The 24,187-nt window shown below is 40.1% G+C and overlaps 1 protein-coding gene and 1 long non-coding RNA gene across 2 annotated transcripts in view; one reads left to right on the top strand and one right to left on the bottom strand.

Annotated features, from left to right (window-relative positions):
• Positions 1-2,616: 2,616 nt before the first annotated feature.
• LOC128809247 (uncharacterized) lies at positions 2,617-4,091 on the top strand. Its single transcript, XR_008437666.1, has 3 exons — positions 2,617-2,928; positions 3,273-3,316; positions 3,442-4,091. It is a non-coding gene; the product is annotated as an uncharacterized LOC128809247 (long non-coding RNA).
• A 1,267-nt stretch (positions 4,092-5,358) lies between these two features.
• Positions 5,359-24,187, bottom strand: part of LOC128808998 (uncharacterized) — a 37,976-nt gene continuing 19,147 nt past the window's right edge. The window contains exons 6-9 of the mRNA XM_053980690.1: positions 21,006-21,117; positions 20,792-20,839; positions 17,856-17,912; positions 5,359-5,540 (exon numbers count right to left, since the gene is read on the bottom strand). Coding sequence (XP_053836665.1) covers positions 5,359-5,540; positions 17,856-17,912; positions 20,792-20,839; positions 21,006-21,117 — 399 coding nt within the window. The remainder of the gene's footprint in view (positions 5,541-17,855; positions 17,913-20,791; positions 20,840-21,005; positions 21,118-24,187) is intronic.

The following is a 24,187-nucleotide window of genomic DNA, read 5'->3' as shown; positions in this document are numbered from 1 at the left end:
CAGAAGGGACAAGATGTTTTGTCAGGATCAAAATATTGCAAAACTGTGTAGTGCACATTACTGACCAGCAAAAATCATTTAGTGATTTCATATACCACAAATACTGCCCTGCCTTGCCACATCCTCCTTCTCTTACATGTTCCAGACCAATCATGTCTCCCAAGCCCTCACTGGTATGAATCAACCATCTCATCCACTGTTGTTATACTGAGTAACACCAAGCTCTGCCAGCACACTAATGTCTCAGACTTTGAGCTGGCTTAATCTTTTTCCATTCTTAAATACTTTCTCATGAAGATGCAGTAACAATTCAACAGCTATTTAAGCAGATCAGAGTGTCTTGCTATGTCTTGCACTGCTTTTTTTAACCAGAACTAACCTCACTCGACTGAGTTGTCAGCAGGGTTATCAGAGTACACTGTGATAGATCTGGCACAGAACATATGGTGTGCATCTGTGATTGCAACAACAGAAAATAAATATACCCCTCTTCTCCTAAGCAGGATCCTTTTTAGAACACTTTTAGTTTATTCATTTTCTTGAGTGAGACAGGCATTTTGTTTTTAAGGAATGGCAAAATGATCACTCAAAACGTGTCACAACTCTTGATGGGAGTTTAAATCCAAGTAAAACAAGCGTACAGTGCTTTGTCAAACTAAATAGGCTTTGCAGTTTGTCTGCAAAGTGCAGGTGCCATTTAACAACCAAGCAACATGTTATTGCTTTAGAAATTGAATCCTCTCTAGTAATTCTCCATGGCCACGGTTATGTCCCCAGTCTCTGGTATTACTATGTGGAACAGCTGAGATAGTTTCACCTATTGTAACAGTAGCTCCAAAGAGAGGACCAGGGAACCAAGTGAACATAAGCACTAATCAATATCCATTGGGAAGTATAGGTCTAAAACATTATTGATTAAAATGTCCATAAACTGAGCAGGTACCTAAGTTTTTTAAGGAAAGTTTAAATTTTTAATTAACTAACCATGAGTAGATCCCATTGGGATTTCCTAAAAGCTCCTGAGCATCTATGATATCTGCATACTCAATGTTCCAAGAAATTCACTGTCTCTCCATGTTATTTTTAATACATATTGACCAGTAAGACCAGAATGAAAGCACTGCTGTAGCACACAGAAGAGAGAGCCTTGCTGGGCAAATTCATAGGGGATCCTCCACTCAGAAAAATGGGTCAAGAGGCCACTTGGTGGGAAGACTGGCAGCAAGTGACAGAACTGCATCATATACAGATTTTTAGATCTCATGGTTTTCATTTCTCTCCTTCTGATGTTTCACTTCTTATCTGTTGCTTTGTGTATTTATGGCTCCCAGCTTTGTCCTTCACAGTCACATTAGGGGAGGAATACAGGTCTTCTGACACCATCCTGGATGTGAGAAGATGGATGACATCCCAGGTATAAAGGGTATTACATACAAGCCTCACAGCATGTGCCTAAGGTTATGTTAACAGTAGCAAAAATGGAGCCTGGCCAAGCTTTGAATAGAAAGTGTGTAGTTGGAAGTTTTCGAAGGTAAGGGAACAAGTCAAAAATACAATACTTAAGGTTACTGCATTAGAAAGGTTACTGTATTAAAGGTTACTATATTAGAAAAAGCCACAGTGAATGTTGCAACTTAATGGTGGTTGTGTTTGTGACGTTCCCTGAACTCTGCAAAACTTTGAGAAAAAAACTCTGTGGCCTGAAAATACACATCATCATTTCTAGCAAAGACTAGAGGCATATTTAGAGATTATTTTAAAAGTTATTTAGAGGTTTGGTTTTCCGATTGTTGGATCTGGCAGACACTTTTGGAAAGATACAGTTATGTCCACTCCTAAAATATTTAACATAATCTACTGTCAGTAGAAAATCTGTAATGCAGACTAACAGTCACTCTGAAACAGATAGCATAGTTTTCCTTAACAGTTTCAAATGCCAAGCAAACTGAAGGGGTTTGCATTGCAGAATTTTTTTGCTCATTGGGCCACACTGTATGTACTATTTTCTGCTGCAGTCTCCTGGATGGAAGCAGAACTGCTTATTACACCTAGGTCTGCAAGGACAATAATATTAATTATTTCTGACTATTTGCTTGATTTCTGGTGTACCAATCATGTGCCTCACAATAGTTCTCAGACTGGTTTCAGAAGTAGATTGGACTGCTGTTTAGAGAAAAAACTTTAAATGAAGGAAGTGAGTTCAATTCCTTGCTACTCTAATTTACAGTCAAAGAGTATCAGCTGACTTCCTCCTTTAGTTCAAGTTAAGCAGAGGACATAGGAAGGCTGCACAAAACCTCATCTGTGCAGGTTGGGAGTAAGGAGGAGAAAAGTCCTTTTTTTTCACCTGGTTTTGCCATTTTAGACAATGAGAAATGCACAGGATAATACTACATGCTGAGTGGACTAAAAGATTTGAAGTGGATTAAAAGATTCTTCCTCTTTCCTCATAGTTTTTGATTAAATGAAGCCTCCAAGCCTTGCAACACTCACTAGGACTGCTGTTGGTTACATCGTGTTGCTGTGTCACTGTAGACCAGTGTTTCCCTTCAAACCTCAGCAATCATCTCTGCCTGCCTGACTGAAGCACATCCACTCATCTTCCTTACTAAATTTCCTTCTCACTCAAATATGCCTTCTTTAGTGTGGAGTACAGCAATGTGAGGACATACTCTTCCATCCTACCTAGAGCTTTCTGATTTTTTTGCTCTACATTTCAGGATACCTCCCAGAAAATACAGGAAATTTGAATCACACCAGCTCTGTCCCTATCCAGCTTCTCTTGGCATCTAGCCTCTGTACCAGAGCTATTTCTAAACTAAGCCAGATAAAATATCCGGTATTGAACACCATGGTCACAGCAATCAAACTAAGATCCACAGTGCTACTGTTTATGAAGACTGTTCCTCAACCACTCTTTCAGGAAAGGTAAAAGTATTCTAACTTTAGTCCTGAAAGAGGGCTCATTTTCATTATAATGCTCATCCTAAAGTAAAAACTCTGTGCTGTAGCTTCTCTCATATCACACCAGTAATTTCTATAAATAAGCTGCAATATGAACTCAATTCCTTAGACTTTGTTTCACATGTATAATGCATAACCAACAGATCTTAAGGCCCTGTAGATTTGCAGTGTATGCAAGTCTCATCTTCAGTCAAAGCTGAGTGTACACATATGATTAAAATCCACTTTTGTACCTTTTTTTGTTGAATTTCCTTATCTTTTTATATTTGCAGCCATAATAAACCATAATTGTGATGTGTTTCCTTTAGCTTCTATAGTACTTCCAACTCAAGCAAAGCAGAGTGCTGAATGGGTAAGAAGAGGGAAAAATCCTTCAGAAATTGGGACAGGACATTAGAAAGCATTCCTCCCCTTCTGTTGTGTTCTGTTGTCTTTGATGTCCCTGATAAAATGTTGTAACCTCTTACATACTTACAGGAAGAAATGCGTGGCTTCCAAACCAGGATCTTGGTTACCTCTCGTGAATGTTTAACTTAAAAAGCCGAAATCTTCCGTACATCTGCCATGAAATATCTGACATCAAGCAAGATGGGTTTTTGCATTTTTTCCCCTCATCAGAAACTGACACTAACACCAGCAAAGTCAATGACAAGTTTTACCACCAAGGCCTCATTAGAGAGCAAAATTGTTTAAAGGCGAAGAATTGGTTAAAGAGTTACTTTGGATGTTGGGTTTTGGGTTTTTTTGCTCTATAGTTGTCTGGTTTGCTGCTTTTATTAGCCCTGCTTAAGCAATTCCCAGGGCAAACAATTTGTCATATCAGTCTTCCTTCCTCACTTCATAGGCAAAATGTATTGCCTTTATACTTTTGTAATTTAATTTTTCCAGAGAACATTGATGTATCTACATATATGAAAAGCAAAGCAAGTCTGGAAAAAAGTGTTTTGTACTGGGTGCAGAAGTAGTGAATTTTGTGGTACACTTCACCTAAACATGTGAGGTGAAAGATTGGCTCTGTAAGTAAACAGCTAAGAAGTGCACCATAATATTTTTCAGTTTCCGAAGAAATTGAATTATTTAGTCACATTTAATGACCCTATGTTTATCAAACCATCCCAATGAGCAATAAAGATTGTTACAGAAAGCAAAATGTTTGACTAACCTATTTACCAAAATTAAGTTCAGGTCATAGCAAGATGGGCAGCAGAAAGTAAACCAAATGCACAAGTCCTTTACTGCTGTTTGGGTGGTCTGTGGAGTGACCCTAGGCATCCAGTGGACTTTGTTCATGTTTGTGACTGAACAGTTCTAATTCTGCTCCGTTTTGTGGTTGTACACACAGCACAAATTCTTCCTACATGCATCTAAAACACCTATTGTAACCACATAGAGAGCTGAGAACAGGTAAGTAAAAGTGACTGGAAGCACAGACCATCAATGTGTTTAGCAAACAAGTTTTTCAGGTCCTAAACAGTTACAATATGCCCAACTCTGTGGGCTATTTACAAACCTGAAGGCAGATCAGCCAAGGAGTGACTATTGCAAGTCCCCGTGTTCTCCCTGCTGGAGCTTCACACTCTCTACGTGTATGAGAACAAGCCTAGTTTGCATTTGTGCCTGGAAAGCTAATGCATTTAGCAATCACACAGGTGAACTGCTGGATGACTAGAATAACACCTGCAGTTTAGGGTCAGGGGAGAATGGCTAAGATAAAAAAAGGCATGGGTATGTGGAATTATTAAAAGCAAAGTCTTTGTCTTCTGTATAGAAGGCAATATAAAAGAAAATCAGCTGGTCAGAGGAGGGACAGCAGTTGCATCTCCCCTTCAAAGACTGTACTTTTTTAATGATTTAAAATGAAGAACAGTGGAGAAAATCAATATTGTGAAACATCACAGGATGCAAGGAAAGAGCGCTTGCTACCAAAGCTAATGAAAATAGTGGAGTGCTATTCATCAGGATATCTTATGCAGGCCTAGTATTTGTAACAAAGCGAGAATGACTCTGCCAGTGACTGATTTTATGTGGCTTCTAGGAAGAAAATATGATTTGAATAATGAATTTCATGCAGGCAGATTTTGCTTTTAGAAATAACTGCATGAAAATTCTTTGGAAATGATGCATGGGGGAAAGATACGTGCTCTAAAATAAAAGCATTTTAAAAAGGCCATAATACCATGTCCCTAAATGTACTTATCTTCATGAATCCTTTGAAAACTTGGCAAGGTACTGCACTGTGTCACATTAGGTCTTTACAGTGCAAGTATCAATGCACATGTTATTGAACAAGCACTTTATGCAACATGTTCATAGAAAATAGATCATAGTGCTGTCATGTGGCTGTTGCTAAAAGAAATAATAAACAAAGGCCTTGGAAAATATATGCTTCAGGGTTTAATGCAACATAACTACCAAGAAGAGGCACTTACAAAACATAGACTGCATATTTTTCTCATTGTGAAACTTTTCTTCATGCCTTTCCAGCAGGACTTGACTAGATGACCCACTGACCTTACAATATCTGACCTTTAACTTTTCCTGGATTCTTCTATATTTGAGGAGGTATTTTAGCTCATCTGTTTGGAGAGAAGAAGGAAATGATGGATTCATTTTTCATCCTATCATTTTTGTGATTGATCTTTTGTTATTTCATCATTTTGTCAGTAGCATAGGACGACCTTCATGGAGGTTAATATTCTTCTTAAATCCCAGCATAAGATGTGTTTAAATAGTTTTGGGTTACTGCACTTAAGGAAGTAGCTAAACTTAGAGTTACTCTGCTTTCATACTTTTTCAGAGTGTACTTCTACAAAGCCCCTTGAGAGCTAAAGGTGTTTGCTTGTTTGTTCATTTATACCTTGGTAAAAAGTCCTGCACAATGCTGGCTGCTCACAGATATCTGCAATTCTCACCCCTCTCCTGGGATTTGAATTGGATATGACTTCCAGAGATAAAAGTGTGCAGTTTTGCTGGACATCTTGTGATAGTGTACAAACAGCATGAATATTGATGCAAATATGATTGGACTTTTGGAGATATCAGCTAACTTCCCTCACGCCCTTTCATCACTAGCCTTCTGTGGAGGGGATTCTGGCTATATGCATCACTACTTTTCAGAAGCAATATTAACAATAACAATAACAATGCTGCAATAGAGATGAGGTTGCAAAATCTCAGTTTTTTTTCATGGGGTGCCCACCTTCATAATCTTCCTCTAATACCTGGTGATTATATTGGTAACAGTGTTAGCCCTGTGAGCCCACGACTGACCTTTCACATTGTACCTGCAGTCCTCTAGTGAAGATGTCACCTGTCAGTGTCATGGGATTCCATGAAGGGCCATTTCCCACCAAAGATGCCCTTGCCTGGAGTCTCATGTGCAGGATGCTGTCATTTGCCTTACTCCTTACCAGGCGTGTTAAGTAACGGATCTTACAGCATGTGCAGCTGCACATGTGCTATGCATATGTCACTGTGCCTGTACGGTAAATATCACGTATAAGACCTGACTTTACTGGGAAAATTTAGACATGTTCTCCATTCCTGACCCTCCCTCACACAGATTCTTGCAGCAGTCAAGAGACAGTACAGACCTTTGAATCACCTCTTAAAAACAAGTGGTGAGGACAAATAGAGGGAGTCTTTCTCAAACAGCTTGTCATTTCAAAAGAAGGCCACAGACACGAAAACACTTGGCACCCTTGCCCAAAATGGACTCTTGAACTGGACAAGATACATGGTTTGAGGTTTAGCAACTTATTTATTTCTCTCTCTGTAAATACTGGTGCTAGGACACTATCACCTATGCTGGTGTTTACATTTCAGCCTGCTGACAGAAAAGGTGGACAAGTGTGGTTCAATCACATCTTGTTCAGCAAACTCTCACCAATCAGTCATGATGGAAGTGGCTTAACAACAGATCAAGTTGTTCACACAAATTAAAAAAAGAAGACAATGAAGCTGCATGCTTGGCTGGGAAGATCACTAGAGAAAGCATCACTGCTGGTGCCACAGCTCTCAGGGGCAGTCCCAGAGTGGCACAGGTTTTCCTCATGGCCCCAGACTCTGGGTGTTTTCATGTACATGGGGACTTTATGATTTATGCCTCAGAAGGAGAAAGCACCATTTATTCAGAGGGCTAAAGGGGGAAACCTCCCACTTTAGAAAGGGAGGGTACATAAAGCCAAGTTGTTATTTTTTAGGCCAAGGAACCGAGTTTAGTGAAAATTTGCCAACATCCAGGCACTTGCCCCAATATGCCATCATGCTAGAGGTTTTCTTACCTCATGGTGGCTCTCTGACACTTAATCCACTAAATCTAATCCCAGGTTCTTCTGTGTGCAATGGCAACGCATCCTTTTCCAGGCAGCTGGAATATGCCCCACAGGCATTGCAATGACTCTCCAGGGCTAGGAGAGGAGACCACAGCACTTATCTTACACTTAAAAATTAATTCTTAGACACCTAAAATGAAGTGAGATGGATTCCTTCTCAAATAAGTTGGTCCGGTAATGTTTATTTATGGCCAGATACTGCCTGCTTGCTCCCACTGATGACTGCAGTGCAGTTAACTCTATTTCTTCCAATGTGAGTGAAGTGTTTTGCTGTGGGGGTTAGAAATACAGATTTGGTCTTCTGACTATATGTCTTTTGTGTCTTCTGACATTGTGTCTATATAGCAACTGAAATAATGAAACATTTAATTAGAAAAGGAAGTGATTAATAACATCAGCTTTAAAGCAAAATATTTTACCATAATGAAGCAAGAAAGTTGCAGTGACTCATTTTATCTTCATTTAAATGACAGGGCATCCCAAGAAATATCTGCAATCTGAGGGAGTCTCCTTTGAAATCCAGCCCAGTATACTTATTTCTCTTAGCCAGAGACACAGTGTGGGAATGCTTGGGAGTCTAGGGTGAACTTCCCACATGACACTCCATGAAAAGACACTTCATCAAAATTGTTAATTGTGCTTACTGCACCTGCATCCTGGTGATATTTAAATAATAATAGTCCTGTCCACAGTCCTGTCTGACTCTTGGGGCAGGCCCTTTCCACTTGTAGTGATGGGATATTATCAAGGATAGAGCCAAAATAATTTGCAGATCCTCCATCTTCCCAAGAGAAGTCCATACTGTGAGGTATTGAGTCCCTGGCTCAAATCCAGCAAAGCATTCAAATCATTTGAATGATTGTGCATTTTGTGTGTGTTCATGTGCTTGGAGATGAACCTGCATTTTGATGGCTGCTGCAGAGGAGAACAAGTCCTTAACGTGCTGGGTGATGTGTAACAAGAGCAGCATTAAACCAAAACATGATATTTGAACTTCTCACTTTTAATATTTTTAGGCCTTCCATCTGAGTGACATCCATGTTCAGCTACTTTCAGCAGTGATTTTTATACTGAAGCCTCCTTTTAGGCTCTGCAACATTAGAGAGTGGAACTTGGCCTTCAACTTATAAGACCACCAGTCCCTAACAGGACCACAGGTCTCTAACTGGTCACTAACAGAAGTGACAAATAAGACAGAATTTGAATGTGTATTTTTGGTGCATGTCTGGTATTTGAAATACCTTTCTCTGCTAGATGCCACCACCAGTTAATTTTCAGAAGTAAGTTTCACCAATATACAGGGATAAGAAGCAAAACAGTGTACAGAAGTGAAGTACAGAAAAAGTTGCTGTGAGACATGCAGACTCAGCTCCAAAGGCAAAAATTGTGCAAGAATTCCCTGTAACTGATGACTTATTAAACTAAGGTGTGTTTATGAACTACAGGAACTGGGTAGTTATCTACTTCCTGGAAGTTCTTAAGTGTTGCCTGGAACATTTAATTCCCTTTAACTGAACAAAGTTGACTATAACACAGAATAATCCCACAGGTTACAAACAAAGCCTGGCAAGCTTTAAAAGAGGGAAGAGCAAGACTGGCATGCACCATAAACGACTAAAGCCAATCTCAAGCTGTTGTAATTTACTTGCTGCATGTCTGGTGTGTCTTCCCAAGCAGCCCTATCTCCTGGTGCTTTCTATTCAACAGCCTTGTCTTAGGAAATGCTGAGTGTTGCTCACCTTCTCTTTAGCCTTGCAGCCTATTAACTACACCACTGCCACTGTGGCTAAGCACTCTCCTTCCAAAGGAAATAAAAAATCATATAATTTTACACTCCACAGAACCCACCTCCAAAATTAAAAACTTTCAAGCACAGCTTCCATACAAAAAGTGCCAGGACAGAAAGCTGCTGCTGGCTTCTACCTTGCCTCCATTGCCCATCCACAAATCCACTAGATGGGGATAAGCAGCTGCCCAGCAAACTAAGTGCACCATGGCACAATATCACCTACCACAACTGCAGCTCCAAAACGGAATATGTTTGGTGTTCACACACAAAAGGTATCTGGAAAGAAAGCAGTTGCAGGCCAATTTTGCATTGCAGCCCACAAACTACGCACATCCTGTGCTTTCTTGTCCACCTCAATATACCATGCTATTATTTACTTTCAGCAGGTTACAGCACAAAACCTGAAAACAGCCAGCATCTGCTACTGAAAAAAACCCCAACAAATGCAAGGAGAGAAAGTTGTTGCTAGCCTTCCTCTCTCTGCAGAGCCTATCATTTGCACTTCAGACTCTGGGGCTGTATGTGCTTTCCACGCCTTGCACAGCTGCCTGTGATGTCCTTGCTGAACATAATAGCTGCTTGTGTATGAATGGAAATCCTGGCTTTGGCAGGTGTTTGCAGGGTCACTGGTGGCTCTGTTGTGATTGTGTGGCAGCAGGAAGCAGGGTTCTGAGCTTTTGATGATGGCATTGGTGGCTGAGTAGATGGCAGGGGAGAAGCAGGGCACTGGTGTGAATTGGAGGAGTTATGTTCATGGCGTGTATTGAGGAGGAGGAGTAAAAACAGCAAGGTGTGTTGTGGTGTGTTGCAGAGGGGATGAGCCAGAAGATGTGAAAATGTCAGTGCCCTCCTTTTCATCCAATCTAACATTGGGGCAGGGATATATAAAGAAGATGTGATTTATTATGCAAGTTAAATGCTCACATAGCTGGGAAATTCTGCACAGTTGCAGATCCCACAGGAAAAGGCACGAAAGGCTCGATCCTATTTGTCCTATTGGTTTAGGACAAATTAGGGGAAAACACCTCCAAAGGAGCCCCTTATAGGAAACCAAACCCTCCGCAACTTCCCCCCACCACCGGGTTCAGGAGGAATTCCTTCAGAGGGGAAGTGGAAAAAACTTGTTTATTAAGGCACAACAAAAAACACTCCCCAGCACAAGAGAAATAGCCCAAGATGACCACAGATGTTTTCACCAGTCCAAGGGGGTTGAGCTGTATCTCTCTTCGCCGCAGAGGGTACGGTGCTTCTTTCGCAGACCCCGGGGGAGCTCCTGCCCGGAGTAGGTCCGATGTCTTCGGGGGGGGGGGGGGGGGGGACACAACGGAAACAGGGGAAAAGGAAAAAAAAAATGGCAAAAAAGCAAGCCAGCGAAAAGCAGAGAAAAAAGAGAGGAAAACAGAGCCAGCAAAGCATGCAGCCAGCAGCAAGCAAAAGCAGCAAGCAAGCTAAGCAGCAAGCCAGCAGCCAGCCGGGGGGGGGGAAGGAAGACAAAACAAACAGAACAGGGAGCAGAAACCACGATTGGGATAATGAGCATGAAAATGTCCTGTCCCCACGACATGAATGAACACCTTGGAGGAACCTGAGAATGACATCCTGGATGTGATACTGAATGCTGCTTAGTGTCAATCTGAATATAATATATTCCTGGGAAAGAAGGTCTGTTCTGAAGAACATAGGCTGGTGCAGGATTTCAGAGCAATAATCCAAATAAATAATGGGCAAGTACTTATTTGACTGTTTCGGATTAAGAAGATGCTTTCTTTTGCATTCTGGTGGATGAGCAGAAATCCAGCAATGGGAAGAAAGATGCAGCTATGCTGGACAGTACTACCACAGAGATCAAGAAACAGCTCTACTGTCTTTGGTAATGTATTTGCAAAAGAACTGGAACAATGGTCAGGTAATGATAACAACATAATTCCATGCCAGTATGTGAATGAAAGAAGGTCAATTGGCAGAAATACTGAGATATTCAGAAAAGTAAAACAATTTCTGCAGTTTGGTGGATAACTCTGTGTTGGGAGGAATGAGTTAAAGGTGAGGAATATTATCAATAGCTCAAGTGACTGTGCAGCTGGGAATAATCCTTGATAAAGCAGAGTGAATAGCAGGCCAGTGAGGCTGTAGCATGGAGAAGTTCAACAGTGCCTGTGTGTGCCTCTGCCTGGGTGTTGCTTTGGGGATACCCCAGTTAGCAGGACAATGGAAACAGATCTGCTGTAAGTGTTTAAACTGTGGGTTTGTGGTATTATGGTTGGCTGCCTGTGAACTTTGAATTATGAACTATGAATTGACAAATTCTCACAACCACTAGAAAATCAACCTGCCATGCAAAAAATCCTAAAATCCCTGTAGGAGTGGTAAAAGAGGGAATACCTCCAGGGGAATACTGGCAAATTGATTTTTCTAAGTTATCTAAATGTAGATGTTATAAGGATCTGCTAGTTCTGGTTGATACTTTCTCAGGATGTGCAGAAGCTTTCCATTGCTGCACCAGCTGAGCTAGGGAGGTTGGTAAACTTTTTAATAAAAGAAATAATTCTTAGATTTGTAATTCCAGAGGTTTTATCTTCAGACAACAGACCACATTGCATCAAAAAGGTGGTTCAGGGACTGTCTAATTTCCTTCATTTAAGGGGCATTTGCACATACCTCAGAGAAAACAATCTAATGAAAAAGTAGAAAGGTTGAATCAGACTATCAAGACAAATTGTCAAATTTTAGGTAGATGTATTATCTGTTACTTTACTGAGAATCCAGATTACTCCATGTGCTAGAGAGGGAGTAAACTCCTTTGAAATTCTGTATGGCAGATTGCACCCAATTAATACTGTGGTGACAAAAGGTGATTAAATGCATGTGAAATATCATGATATATCGAGAAATTATCTATTACCTCTCTCTTTCTCATGGGTTTTGTCCTCTTTGCATGGCACTTCAACCGGCAGACTCCCCCTTCCTTTGGATGTGGCTGTCCACAGCTTTCAATCAGGAGCCGCTGTTTATACCCAGACCTGGAAGGATGAACTGCTGGCGGAAAGAAAATGTTTATCTCCAATGTTGGTGCTGCAGCTTATGGGCTGCAATGGGAAACTGAAGAGCACCAACATCTTTCTATCGTGGCTTTTTGTTTGCAAAGATTTGGCTGACTTTTTCATTTTTGGAGCTGCACTTGTGCTCGGTGAAAAAGACTGTTAGGCAGATGCATACCACCATGTAGTGGTGGTTTGGAATGGCATCGGGGGAAGGTAAAGAGCTAGCTCTTGCTCATCTGCACTTTTCCTTTACACCCTCTAAACTGTACCACCAAGACTGAGGCTATACACTCTCCTTCCCAAAAAATGTGCCATCTCATACTTCCACTCCAGGAAAAGCCCAGCTCACAACTGAGGAAGTCCAGCAGCTGCTCCCACCCAAAATGTGCCAGGACAGAAAGCTGATGCTTGCCTTCTTTCTCCATGGAGTCTATAAACTGCACTAGCAACTCTAGGGATATGTGCTTTCCTTCCCACCTTAATATACCATCACATTATTTACTCTCAGCAGAGTAAATAATCCAGCTCAAAAATTGAAAACATCCAGAGACTGCTTGCATATGGAAGTTTCCAGGACAGAAAGATGTTGCTGGCACCTTTTCCTTATAGACTGTCAATTGCACCACCAATACTGGGGCCATGCACTTTCGTTGCCAACTAAATCATCACACATGATCACTCTGTAGAAAGACTATCTCCATACCAGAAAATGTTACGCAATGGCTCCTACACGAAAGGCTGAAGGACAGAAGGCTGTTGCTGGACTTCAGTCTGCTTTGCAGCCCGTAAATTGCACCACAAACACTGTGGTTATGCACTCTCCTTCCCACTTAAATCTACTGTTAGGAAACTTTTCTGTCTGACCACCCAGCAGCCACTCTGGCAGTCACTCCCAGCTCCAGATACTTTAATTGCTGGGACTGAGCTGCTTCACAGAGGGTGGCTCCAGTGATCCCATGGGCACCCCTCCTGACTCCTCACACAGTCAGACCAGGTTTCCTTACTGGATCAACCCTCAGTTTCCCATAACAGAGCCCCAGATATCTGGATCAAGCATTTGCTCTGGGCAGGGTTGGGGCACACGGAGTGTGGCCTGGTGTGGGGGGGGGGGGGGGGGGAAGGGCTGTGGGGGGATTACAAATGGAAATGGAAGGCCAGCAACAGCGCTGTCCTGTCACCTTTACTGTGGGAGCAGCTACTGAACATTTACAGTTTTAGAGGTGGGCTCCAGAATGAGAGTATGAGGGTGGGAAGCAGGGCATGCAGTCCCAGTGTTGGTGGGACACTTCAGGAAATAACTCCAGAAATAGTGCAAATTTAGTTGCCCAGCCAACAAAATGTACAATGACACTCTCTAAAACACCACAAGCATAGCTCCAAACTTGAAAACCTCCAATGATTGCTCCTACACAAAATTTACCTGCACAGAAAGCTGTTGCTTTGCGTTCACCTTCCCTTGCAGCTTATAAACTGCATGACCAGCACTGGGACTCCATACTTTCCTTCCCACCTAAATGTACTGTCACAGTATTTACTCTTGTCAGAGCCCAGCTTCAAAATTGATAGCTCCCAGGCACTACTACCACACAAAAATTGTCAGGAGAGACAGATTTTGCTGGTGTTTACAATTCCTGCTGTCCCTGTTCCTCAGCACCACTAGATGGGGTGATGCACTTGCCTAGAAAACTAAATGTAACCTGGCACCAAATCAAACAAAGCACAGCTCCAAAATGGAAAGTGTCCAGCCACTGCTCCCAACAAAAAAGTCCAGGACAGAGAGCTGTTGCTGGCTCTAAGTCTGTGCAGAAAGTGATCTGAGGGATGAAAAGTGAACAAAAGTCTACATGGGGGTCCCTGTGTTGCGAGGAAGGGCACTCAGAGGACCATGGGGTACACAGGATGGCATTTGGTTCTCAAATCCACACAGAAAGGTAAAAGATGAACACATGATAGTCATTCCCTCTCCCCCCCCATCCCCCTTACTTCTCTGAGTTTTGTAACATTTGGTTGGTAGAGATGAAGCCAGGACATGATAAAGGTGTACAGTCAGTGAGAGGCATGCTGGCTGTTGCCCACTAACCCTGTGTAATATGGTACCAACCTAAAATTTTATTGCAGCAACACTTGATTTGATAATTCCAGCTCTTATACCAAATGCTTTCTGTAAAACACAACTCCTATTGCAGGCACAGCCCTAGACTTCAGATTTTCAAGAATGAGACTTTTAGGGCCAAACAACAAAGGAACTCAACAATGATCTGAGGTTATGTGGAATAACATGCTGCAAAGAAGTCCACTGGAAAGCAAGTTCAGAGCCCTGAAAGCCACCTGTGGTTAGCCTAAAATTGTTGATGGATTTACAGCTGTTGCTTTAATTTGTAGTGTGTAAAACCCGGTGTCCATAAAAACTACCAAACAGCTCTGATGTTTTCAAAAAACACAATTGAATTTTCATATATCATGTTTCATTCTAACCAATATACTTACTGTGAAGTTTAGGTAGGGCGCAGCTGAGAGCACTTACTGCACATTAATTGTTACTGCTAAATGTAAAACTGTATGTCATAGACTGCTTTGAAGAATTAAAACTATGGTTGCATAGATGTGGGCAAAAATTCTAGAGAAACTTTGCCACAAATAATAATTTGCATTTCAAAATTAATCTACTTCAGCAAATGCTTACGCTCTTGCCAGAACTGCTTCTTCCAAATGCAAAGGTTACTTGAATCCACCTTCAAAAGGGTTAGTAGAAGAAAATTCAAACTTACATGCATGAGAAGTTGTAGAAAGTGAAGTAATATTTTCGCTGAAAATTCTTTGTAATAAAAATTATACTAATTCTGCCATGTAACAAAATCGATATCATGTGAGCAATTGCAACTCCCCAGTACAGCACAAAGAAGAGTGATAAATAATTGCAGTGAACACTTTTTGGCTCAAAAAACCTAAACATACACATATATATGGATTGATACATTTGCATAGATGAGATTAATAGGCAAAGAAGGTAGCTCCTTGATAAATAGTTCAGAACAGAATCTTTTTTTTATTTGTTAGCTTGATTGACTGGACAGATTCAATCCAGACAAATAGAGAGGATTGAATTGTTAATTTTGGATGACATGCTGAATTCTAGCATATCTGAGAAATGCAATGATCTAGGGAACAATGGATCAAAAAAGTTTTTACTTATGAACTTAAAGAAAATTTTCTGTGTTACTCCAAAGTATAGGAACCTAACTGGGAAATGTATCTAAAGAGTTACTTTTAAAAAGCAGTGAAATGGGGCAGAATTTAATGCTTCACAGTGTAGTACCTCATGACCTATAGAAAAAACATGAAGAAAATAACCACACACCTAATCATTTCCCCCCAACTCCCAAGCTTTCAAAATAGTTATGAAAGTTATGTCAGGACTTCCACTTTTTCATTACTTTCCTGATATAACTTTCATAACTATCCTGAAAACTTGGGAGTTGGGGGGACTATGCCAGTGTTTTAGTTTTTTTAGTTTTTTTTTTTTTTAACTTTTGGGGTATTTTTCTTACCCTTTGCATTGTGTCTGTATGTCTCTGTTCTTATGATTCATGTGTTTTGTTTCTTTGCCCTGTGGTCCCTTGGCACTTCATTCTTGCTGTCATCTATATCAGTTTGTCTCCCTTTCTTTACAGTTAAGGTTAGTAGGAACTAACTCATTCAGCTCCTTGTGCCTCAAAAACTACTCCTGCAGTCTTCCCTCCCTCGTTTCTCTAACTGGAGATCTCTCATGCTGGAGATCAGATCTTCACAGGGATGGAACTTGTCTACGTTATTAGACCAGTATCACCTTTTAAAGGAGTAATTACCTTCACGAAACATAAGGAAATGCCTGCATATACAAATCTGCATTCAAGGAACTTGACTTGTGAGTATGGCATATAAAACCAGGAAAAACTAGAATCAAGCCTGCTTGTGCAGCCATGGTTTGGTCACTGATTATGTTGCAATAAGGCCTGGCATTGCTGGACCACTCTCTTTCCTCACAGGCCTTCTGTTATTCATGAGGTGGATATTCATGAGATGTTGTAGTTTGTTTCCTGACAAGTGTCAAATCTTTCTACAGACATAAAAATTTAATTTTCTTAATGAGATTTTCTTCACAGCTCTGTATTCTTTACTTCCCTTAATAACTTCCTTATTGCCTACATTTAATAATTGCTTTCAGAATAGCCTCTCTGAAGAGATATATGAAGACTGTGTGGAAGAAAGTGATGAAGGTCAGTTCCACAGCAGAGCGGTGCCAACCTAAACACAGGGTTGTTTTGCTCTTGTGACAGTCTCTAGTCTTGCTCACCTTTCCCAGCCTATTGGCAGCAGCCTCAGTCACTGCACAACCCTGCTGCACTTTGATAAAGATTATCCATGTATTTTCTTACTGCTTTGCCTCTGGTCTTCCCAGTCTGTCAATGATCCTGTTTCAGCTTCAGCCTGCCTCTCCCTGTTCACTGTGCACCCAGGTCACTCTTTAGTGCTCATTCTGCCTTGCCAGCCTCCACTCCCCACTGGGTAGTTCAAAGGTGGGTAGTGGGCCAGTGAGGGATGGATGAATTCCAGCACACTGTGACTAAGCAGGTGCTTGCCACTGGGAGCCACTGGCAGTGTCAGCTCCCATGAGATCCTCCAGGACTTGCAAGCCTAAGCCTTTAATCCCTTTTCAGCAGTCATAAAATTCCAGTTTGGCCAAATACTCCCCTAAGCCAGAGAAGGCTTGAGCCACTGAGGGATTTGAGCAGCTAAAATGCTCCTCAGATTCTCATTGCTAGGGCCTAGAGAAATGACCTTCTGAAATTCCCTGCTTGGTGGAAACTCTTTGTTTGTATCACCACAATGGAGCTGGGTAGAATTGCCAAAGCTTGGCATGCACACCAATTGATCTTTGGCAGGACTGATTAGCAAGAAAGGGTATCTGCAGCAGCAACTGCACTTCTATTTTACTTACATTGATCTATCAATTGCTTAGTTTTTGAATCTCAGCTCATTTAAGCAAAAAAAAAAAAAAAATCTTCCAAGACAAGGTTGAAAGTAATAAATTAAAAGTGTTTTAATTCAAGTGCATCATTAAGCATACTACAAATGAGGTGGATTATAAGTGCAGTATGCACAATAACACCATCAAGCAAAACTTCTTTTCTCTTTAAGAAGCAGACCAATCTTCACTACTTTGAGTTACAGGAATGACAATGTGTTGTGTCTTTCTATATCCTGTCAGAATTCAAACTTCCCTTGGAGCATTCAGGTTGACCACTTCGAGTAGGAAACCAAAGGAGAGAGCAGAGTTTGTGACCCTTTGGAAATTTGACTGATTTGCAAAGATGAGCCTGGACTGTGTGTGATTGTGAGGCCAAAGCTTGCAGTGATTGCTGTCTGCCTGCCCTTTTCTGCATACTGCTCATGTAGTATCTAAGTGGCCTCTGTATTTTGCCTTTTTTCAATGCTCAGGAATGCAGATTCCACAGTTTTTTGTTAAACTCACAAAAAAATGCAATGCTTTATGTTTTGAGTTTGATTTCTGGAATGCTAACCATGCATCCTGCTATTCTGTAAGATGAAATACAAATATTCTCCACAAAGGCCTGCAGCACCCACAAACTGTTCCTGGGTCATGTTGCATAATTGCAAGTCATTGATATTAAAGTGGGAAAAGGACATCTAGTTTGTACTGGTCACAGCAAAATTGCAACCACTCACAGACATGGTGCTCACTCCAGTATTCTGAGATGGCAGATGTCCAGAAAGAATTAGAATCTGTAAAATATTTGTCAAGAAAGAAAACCTGCAATGAAAAATTCATATAAACATATTTCAAGCAAAACTAATCCCTTTGCTTTCTCCTAACTGCAGTCTTCCTTCTTTATTCCTGCAGAGCACATCAAGCCCTGTCTTTGGCCTTTTTGTACTTTCTATTGTTCAGCCTTTTGTACTTCATTTTGTGTGAGATATTTCAAGAGAATGTTTCACCTGGAAATAAAAACTTCATCTTAAAACTGAATTTTTTTTTTTAAAAGGTCAAAGAAGAGAATTTGTGAGAATTTAGAACTCTGTAATAAAAGCAGTGATGTGTTCTTAGACTGAAATAACTTGACTCTTAGATTGGAAAGTATTCAGTTAAAGGCACCTTGCTACACTTTGCGGCAGATAGATAACTTATATTAATTTATACAATTTTTCCTACAATTCCAGCAAGTTCTTTCACTCAATCTAAAATAATGTTAAGGTCATCATAGGGAATATTTTTTTACTAGATTAGAAAATGAAAAATGTATTACTCTCAACACACACCAATGGACAAAGAGCTTCCAAGTAATCCTGCCAATTATAGCCAATCAAATTCCAAATTTTTTTAACAGCTTCTCTCCTCAGCAATGCTGAGGAGGAAACCAGGAAAATTGGTAGAAATATGTATGTATTTGCAATAAACTTTTTTTTTCCCCCAGAAAAACATATTTTAACTGTTACTGGTATAATATCTAGACCAGGCATGATATATATACTGCAGCTAACAAACATAATTTGTGACACAAGCACTATTTTTTTTTCTTCCTAGAATCAAAACACAGGCTTTGTTATTGTATTTTTAACTTTTTAAGGATGACTAGTAATTTCTCTCAATTTTGATTCTTAAGCAGTTACAGGAATCCAAGACTTGAGGAATTATTGCTTTAGGATCTTTAAGGATTCTACATTAATTTTGAATATATTATCTGTAATATTTATTACATCACTTGAGTGGGGCAGTTGCAGAACAGTAAATAGCAAAAGAAAGACCATCAAGGATGTGAATGAAAGTAGTCTAAAAAAATCTGAAAATGTAGTTATTTTCCCATATTACAGCATCCTACACTTGACCTGTATTTCACAGTTTCTTAGTCCAGTCATCTATTATTCACTATATAAGTTTCAGTTGAATCCAGAAAGTTTGACTTTAGGCATTGCGTATATGAAATGGTAATTAAAAATGGCTTATATCACTGCAAGTCAAGTGAAGAGTCTGTCTAGACAGTGAGTTCAGAATTCAAAATGCTGCAAATAAGCTGGAGGAGTTTCCAGAGTAAAATTAATTCAAAGGGCTTGAAATTGTGACAGAATAACTGTATTATGGATCTTGCATCCTACATGGCTTCTGTAAAGTAATTAATACTTCTAATTACTTTAATTACAACTCCTAAATGTTTACAGAGGAATTTGTGGTTGCTTTCATGAATCATTCCCATGCTATAAATATCTTCATATGTATGCACATACAGAATTAATGTAATATATGGCATGCGAAGTTTTAAACCCTGAGATTCTACTGTGACATTGTAGCAAAGCCAAGAGGTGGGCAGAAGCTCTGAGTCTGACTTTTGAGACCCATACCTTGAGGATATTTGAATCTCAGATTTCATTCACCTCCTTATTTAGAAAGAAAATCAGATGAGCTTGACATTGAATCAGCTTTACAAGCCCTGCAGCCTGAGCACACCTGGCTGTGCCAGGGTCTGAAGGCTTCTGTGGGGAAGACTGGGAGTGCAGGCTCACAGGCCTTCTGCCAGGGAAGGAAAAACAAACAAACAAACAAAAAAAACCAAAAACAAACAAAACAAAACAAACAAAAAAAAACAACCAAAAAGCTTTAAAATTAAACCTTAGCTCTACAGGAACTTTAGAGGCTGCTCAAGAAAAGCAGAAGGCTGAATTGATCCCTTTCTGAATCAGGCATACTTTTTCAATTTTTTTTCTAATCCTCTGCCAACAGCCTCCCTTAGGAAAACTAGAATATCATAACCTCCTCAACTTGACAGATTTAGAGGAGATGAGCATCCCTGTGGGGCTGGGCATGAATCCAGCCCTGTGTTTCAGAGGCTACTGTGAGCTACTGCCACAGGCCAGTCCAGACCCTTACCTTTATCTGTGTTTCCATGTGCAGCCAAGTGAAAAGTTCATGACATTGCTTTTCTATCTACAAGAGTGTTTGATTGCTCCTTGTTCTTCTATCTAAAGATAATATGAAAGAAAAGCAGAAGTATTTATTCTGCCAATCCACAGGTGCAGTGAATAACCTCGAAATACTTTGTCCATTGGGCTTGAAACTGATCTGATTTTGATAAATATCTTCTCTGACAATATTTGTACTATCATATAAATGAGATTACATGTTTTGTTAATGGAACAGCACTCATCTGGTCCAGTTGCTGTCTTTGCTTTGGTTTTGGAAAGACTCGGGTAATTCCTTTCAAATATTTCACAGCCCCTTGCAGTACTGTTGTGTTTGATGAACATTTTAAAGGTGCTGACACTGAGATCTCACCTTCACCTCAAACCTTTTATATCTCATACCAGAGTAAAGAATTCAGGAAGCTTTGTTGTCTTGTAAATGATGAATATGATCAAGGTATTACCCCACTGAGGAGGGAAAGATCAGCCAAAGCCAATGGGTCTATGAAAGACTTCAGGGGTTTTTTTTAAGAGAAAAAAAAGGGGCAGATAAAATTACATACCACCATACAAGAACATAAGAGCCAGTACATCCCCTTGTGATAGGAACATGCCAGAATTATTCTTAAAAGTACAGCTTGATGTGTGAGGGGAAAGATACCTGGCAGGTGAATAGCTGAGGATGGAGGAAAAAAACTTAGAATTCAGACCTTTCCTGTTCCAGCCTTTTAAGGTGATTTTCCTCTTTTCAACAAGTGCTGGAAAACAAAGAGAAGAAATGAAAAACTCCACAATATTTCTGGTGTCACAAATTTTAACATATTCCACTTTGTATTAGAAAAAAATATAAATGCTGATATATTCTGATTGCCAGAAAATAAAAGCATTAAAATTACCAACATGGGAATGGAAAGGCAAACTTACCCTGTGTTTCATCCCATGGGATCACGGCAGGGGGCTGCAGGATCCCAGATGGCAGTCCTTCTAAAGCCAGGGTCCTGTCTCTGATGAGGTGTGCCAGAACTATTTCACATTTCTGCAGAAAATATTTTAGAAACTGGCTTTGGGCTCATACAACAAAATAGCAGTGTGCTTTCTAGAAGAGAAGCTGAGCCCAGCAATGGCCTGTAAATCAGTGGTCTTCATCTGTTCCTTTCTAGGCAGTCTTGCTACCACAGTTTAATCTCTTTTAATTACGCTTCTACTCTGTTTCTACCAAGCACAAAACAGGTTTTCAAAAGTATCAGGATCACAGTCCTTAAGCCTGTTACTGTCACCAGAGGAAAGTGTAGGTCGAATGTTATTATGCTGACCTACATTCTTCTCTGGCCTCACAGCAAAGTAGTTTTCTGTTCAAGGGCTGCCTGTGCAATGCTGGTGGCACTGCTGTAGTGGCTTTATCTGTGTGTGCTCAACATGTACTGGTAGGCTACTGTGGAAGAAATGATAAGGAAATTCCCTGGTTGGTTTAAATTTGGTTCTGGAGAGAAATTACTGTAACCATGAAGAACTCCTAGAAAGACTAAAAGCATCTGGAACTGAGCAATAGAAAACACGTGGAGGAAGAAGCGTTCCTTGGTCAGAGAAGGCTCGTTATTTCCTCAGCTCATCTCTGCTTAGCAAGAGGCATCTGACCTGATTGTTGAGTAAAGCTGCGTCTCTTAAGAGCGCAGGGAGCTCACACTCAGCTACACATGGAATTCAATTTAGCATATTCTCTGGAGTGCAGATGTTGTACCACTGTTCACCTGGATGAAGTCAGAGCTGTGCAGCTGCTGCACCACAGACCTTATATTGATAACAAATAACAGTCTGCAGTAAAGTTAGAAATTGCCAAAATGCCTCAGCTGGGCTGCTTTGCCTTTGGCAATTGCTGATCTGCTGATATCACAAATCCCCTAGAGACTATTTCAATTTCAGTGCTGTGGGGTTTGTATTTGGGGTTTTTTGTATGTTTGTTTAAAAAAGTGGAAGAAGAGTAAATAACAGGCAGATCTTTAATAAAAATCAAAGCAATTCATCTGAGCGATCCAGAATTAACTTCAAGCAAATCATATCACTTTAAATTTTAGAACAAAATATTTTCTGTGATTTCTGTAATTTCAAATGAAATTTAGAATTGTATTCTGGGATGGAATGAAAACTAATATTAAAAGAATATTATTTTAAAAGACTCAATTCCTGCAGGATTTTGAATACAACCATTTGCTGGAAGCAAGGATATTTATATTCTACCTCATATGTCAAACTTAGTGATATAGAAACAAAACACTACATGATTAGTGGTCTTGGATTAGCATCACCAGAAGCCACGTGGAAATTACTCTTATTACTCAAACTGTGTCTTGGCAGGCAAGGTCTTTTCCAGAAGACTAGCAGTGTTGTCACATAAAAGAACAAAAGGAGCTTTGGAAGAGAAAAATGTTGCATGCACCCATAACTTTTTCCCAGTTCTGACCAAAAGTTTGGTTCATTAACATGAGCAGGTTGTACTATCTCCCTTTTCAGAATGATTCAGCCTGAGTGCAGAGAAGAATATTAGGACCATTTAGGAATTTGAACCAACTGTTTAGAAGGGAGAAGATTTCTAACAAGCAGTGCTTACTTTAGCTTCTGAATATGGATGTGACCTAACACCAGAACATTTAGAATTAACTCCTTCAGAGTTGGGATTCCCCACAGGAAGTATATTCCCTGGTGAAGTATAGGGTTTCCAGGGCACAGAGTATTGCTCTCTTAACACTGGCAATCCCGTATTGGTGAACTCCTGCATTATTACAGATGCCTTTCTCTGGTGCCTTTCAGAATCCTTCTTCTTGCCAGCTAAGTGCGTCTCTACCTGGTCACTGCTTTCATTACCAAGCTGCAGAGCATATTAGGAACTAAATCTCGTGCTCATAGCTGGAGTGGTGTGTTGTGTGGTGCTGCCAACTCAGTGGGTAGAAATAAGCAGCTGAAAGCCAATTGTCATCATGGTGAGAATAGAATATCCCCACAGATCATTGGAGAGACCCAATTTAAAAATAATTGCAAGGACAACCTTCTCAAAGTATCTCATTCACTCTTTATACCTGCCACCCAATATATAGGATTTCCCACAAATGTCTGGAATGAAATCCAGAATCCATGAACCATAGAAAGTAGATATCCTCAAGCTGAAATAATACCTGGGAAGATGGTTGAACTGTTACAAGCAAAGGGTGTGAAAAATATTCCAAAACCACTGGATTAAAAAAACAAAACAAAACAAAAAAAAAAAAAAAAAAAACCACAATAAAAAAACAAAAAAAAAAAATCCCCAAAAAACTTAGAACTAGGCACATGCTTGATTTTGTAGTTTTTGTGAGGACAACTTATTTCTCTAAGCTGGGAAACTGCTTGTGAAGTGGAATGGCAACCTCAGTTCCTGCTGAGGACTAGACTTGAGCTCACGGGTGTGGGGTAAAGCTGCCAGCTTCAAATCCTATCAGCAGGTTTGACCACATGATTTACAGGCAGCAAAAGCTATCAGGGAAGGAAAAATACTGATTTACCCATATGCAAAGATTATTAATTACCATTAATTTCTGGAACATTCCATATAGAACTCTGGATGTTCCAGAAATTAATGATAATAACTAGTATTATTAGAAAAGAGAATATATTTTCATGCATTTTATGCAAACAGGATATTTGTTTGGGTCACATTGAATAGTATCTCACCATTAACTGGTGCTATTTATGTATGCACATATCTGCTTAAATACACTTAGGAGACACAGAAAGTGGAAGAGTCAGGCACATTTTTTTCCCCAAACAACAGGAGAGCTTTACAGCACTGTTTTACTCCACCTGGTACTGTGTTCACAAAATCTATAAATTAGTTTTCACATTACAAACAGTCTCTTCTGATTTAGTGATACAGGCTGAGATTGTTAATTTATTAAAAGGTGTTGAGGCTCATGTTTGTGTCCACAATTAATTCATTGAAGCAAAGTTTGTTGTTTACCATTGAGAAAATTAGTGATGCAGAAATGAGAATGGCAGGGAGTACATCAGTTGAGTGCCTGATAAAATCATCACAGCAAAACCATTTTGGCAGCCTACAGCTCTTTTACAAACAATGA

Source organism: Vidua macroura, chromosome 6 (assembly GCF_024509145.1).
Source record: "Vidua macroura isolate BioBank_ID:100142 chromosome 6, ASM2450914v1, whole genome shotgun sequence".
Taxonomy (NCBI): domain Eukaryota; kingdom Metazoa; phylum Chordata; class Aves; order Passeriformes; family Viduidae; genus Vidua; species Vidua macroura.
Note: the sequence above shows the minus strand (reverse complement) of the source record. Positions and strands in the feature narration are given on the sequence as shown.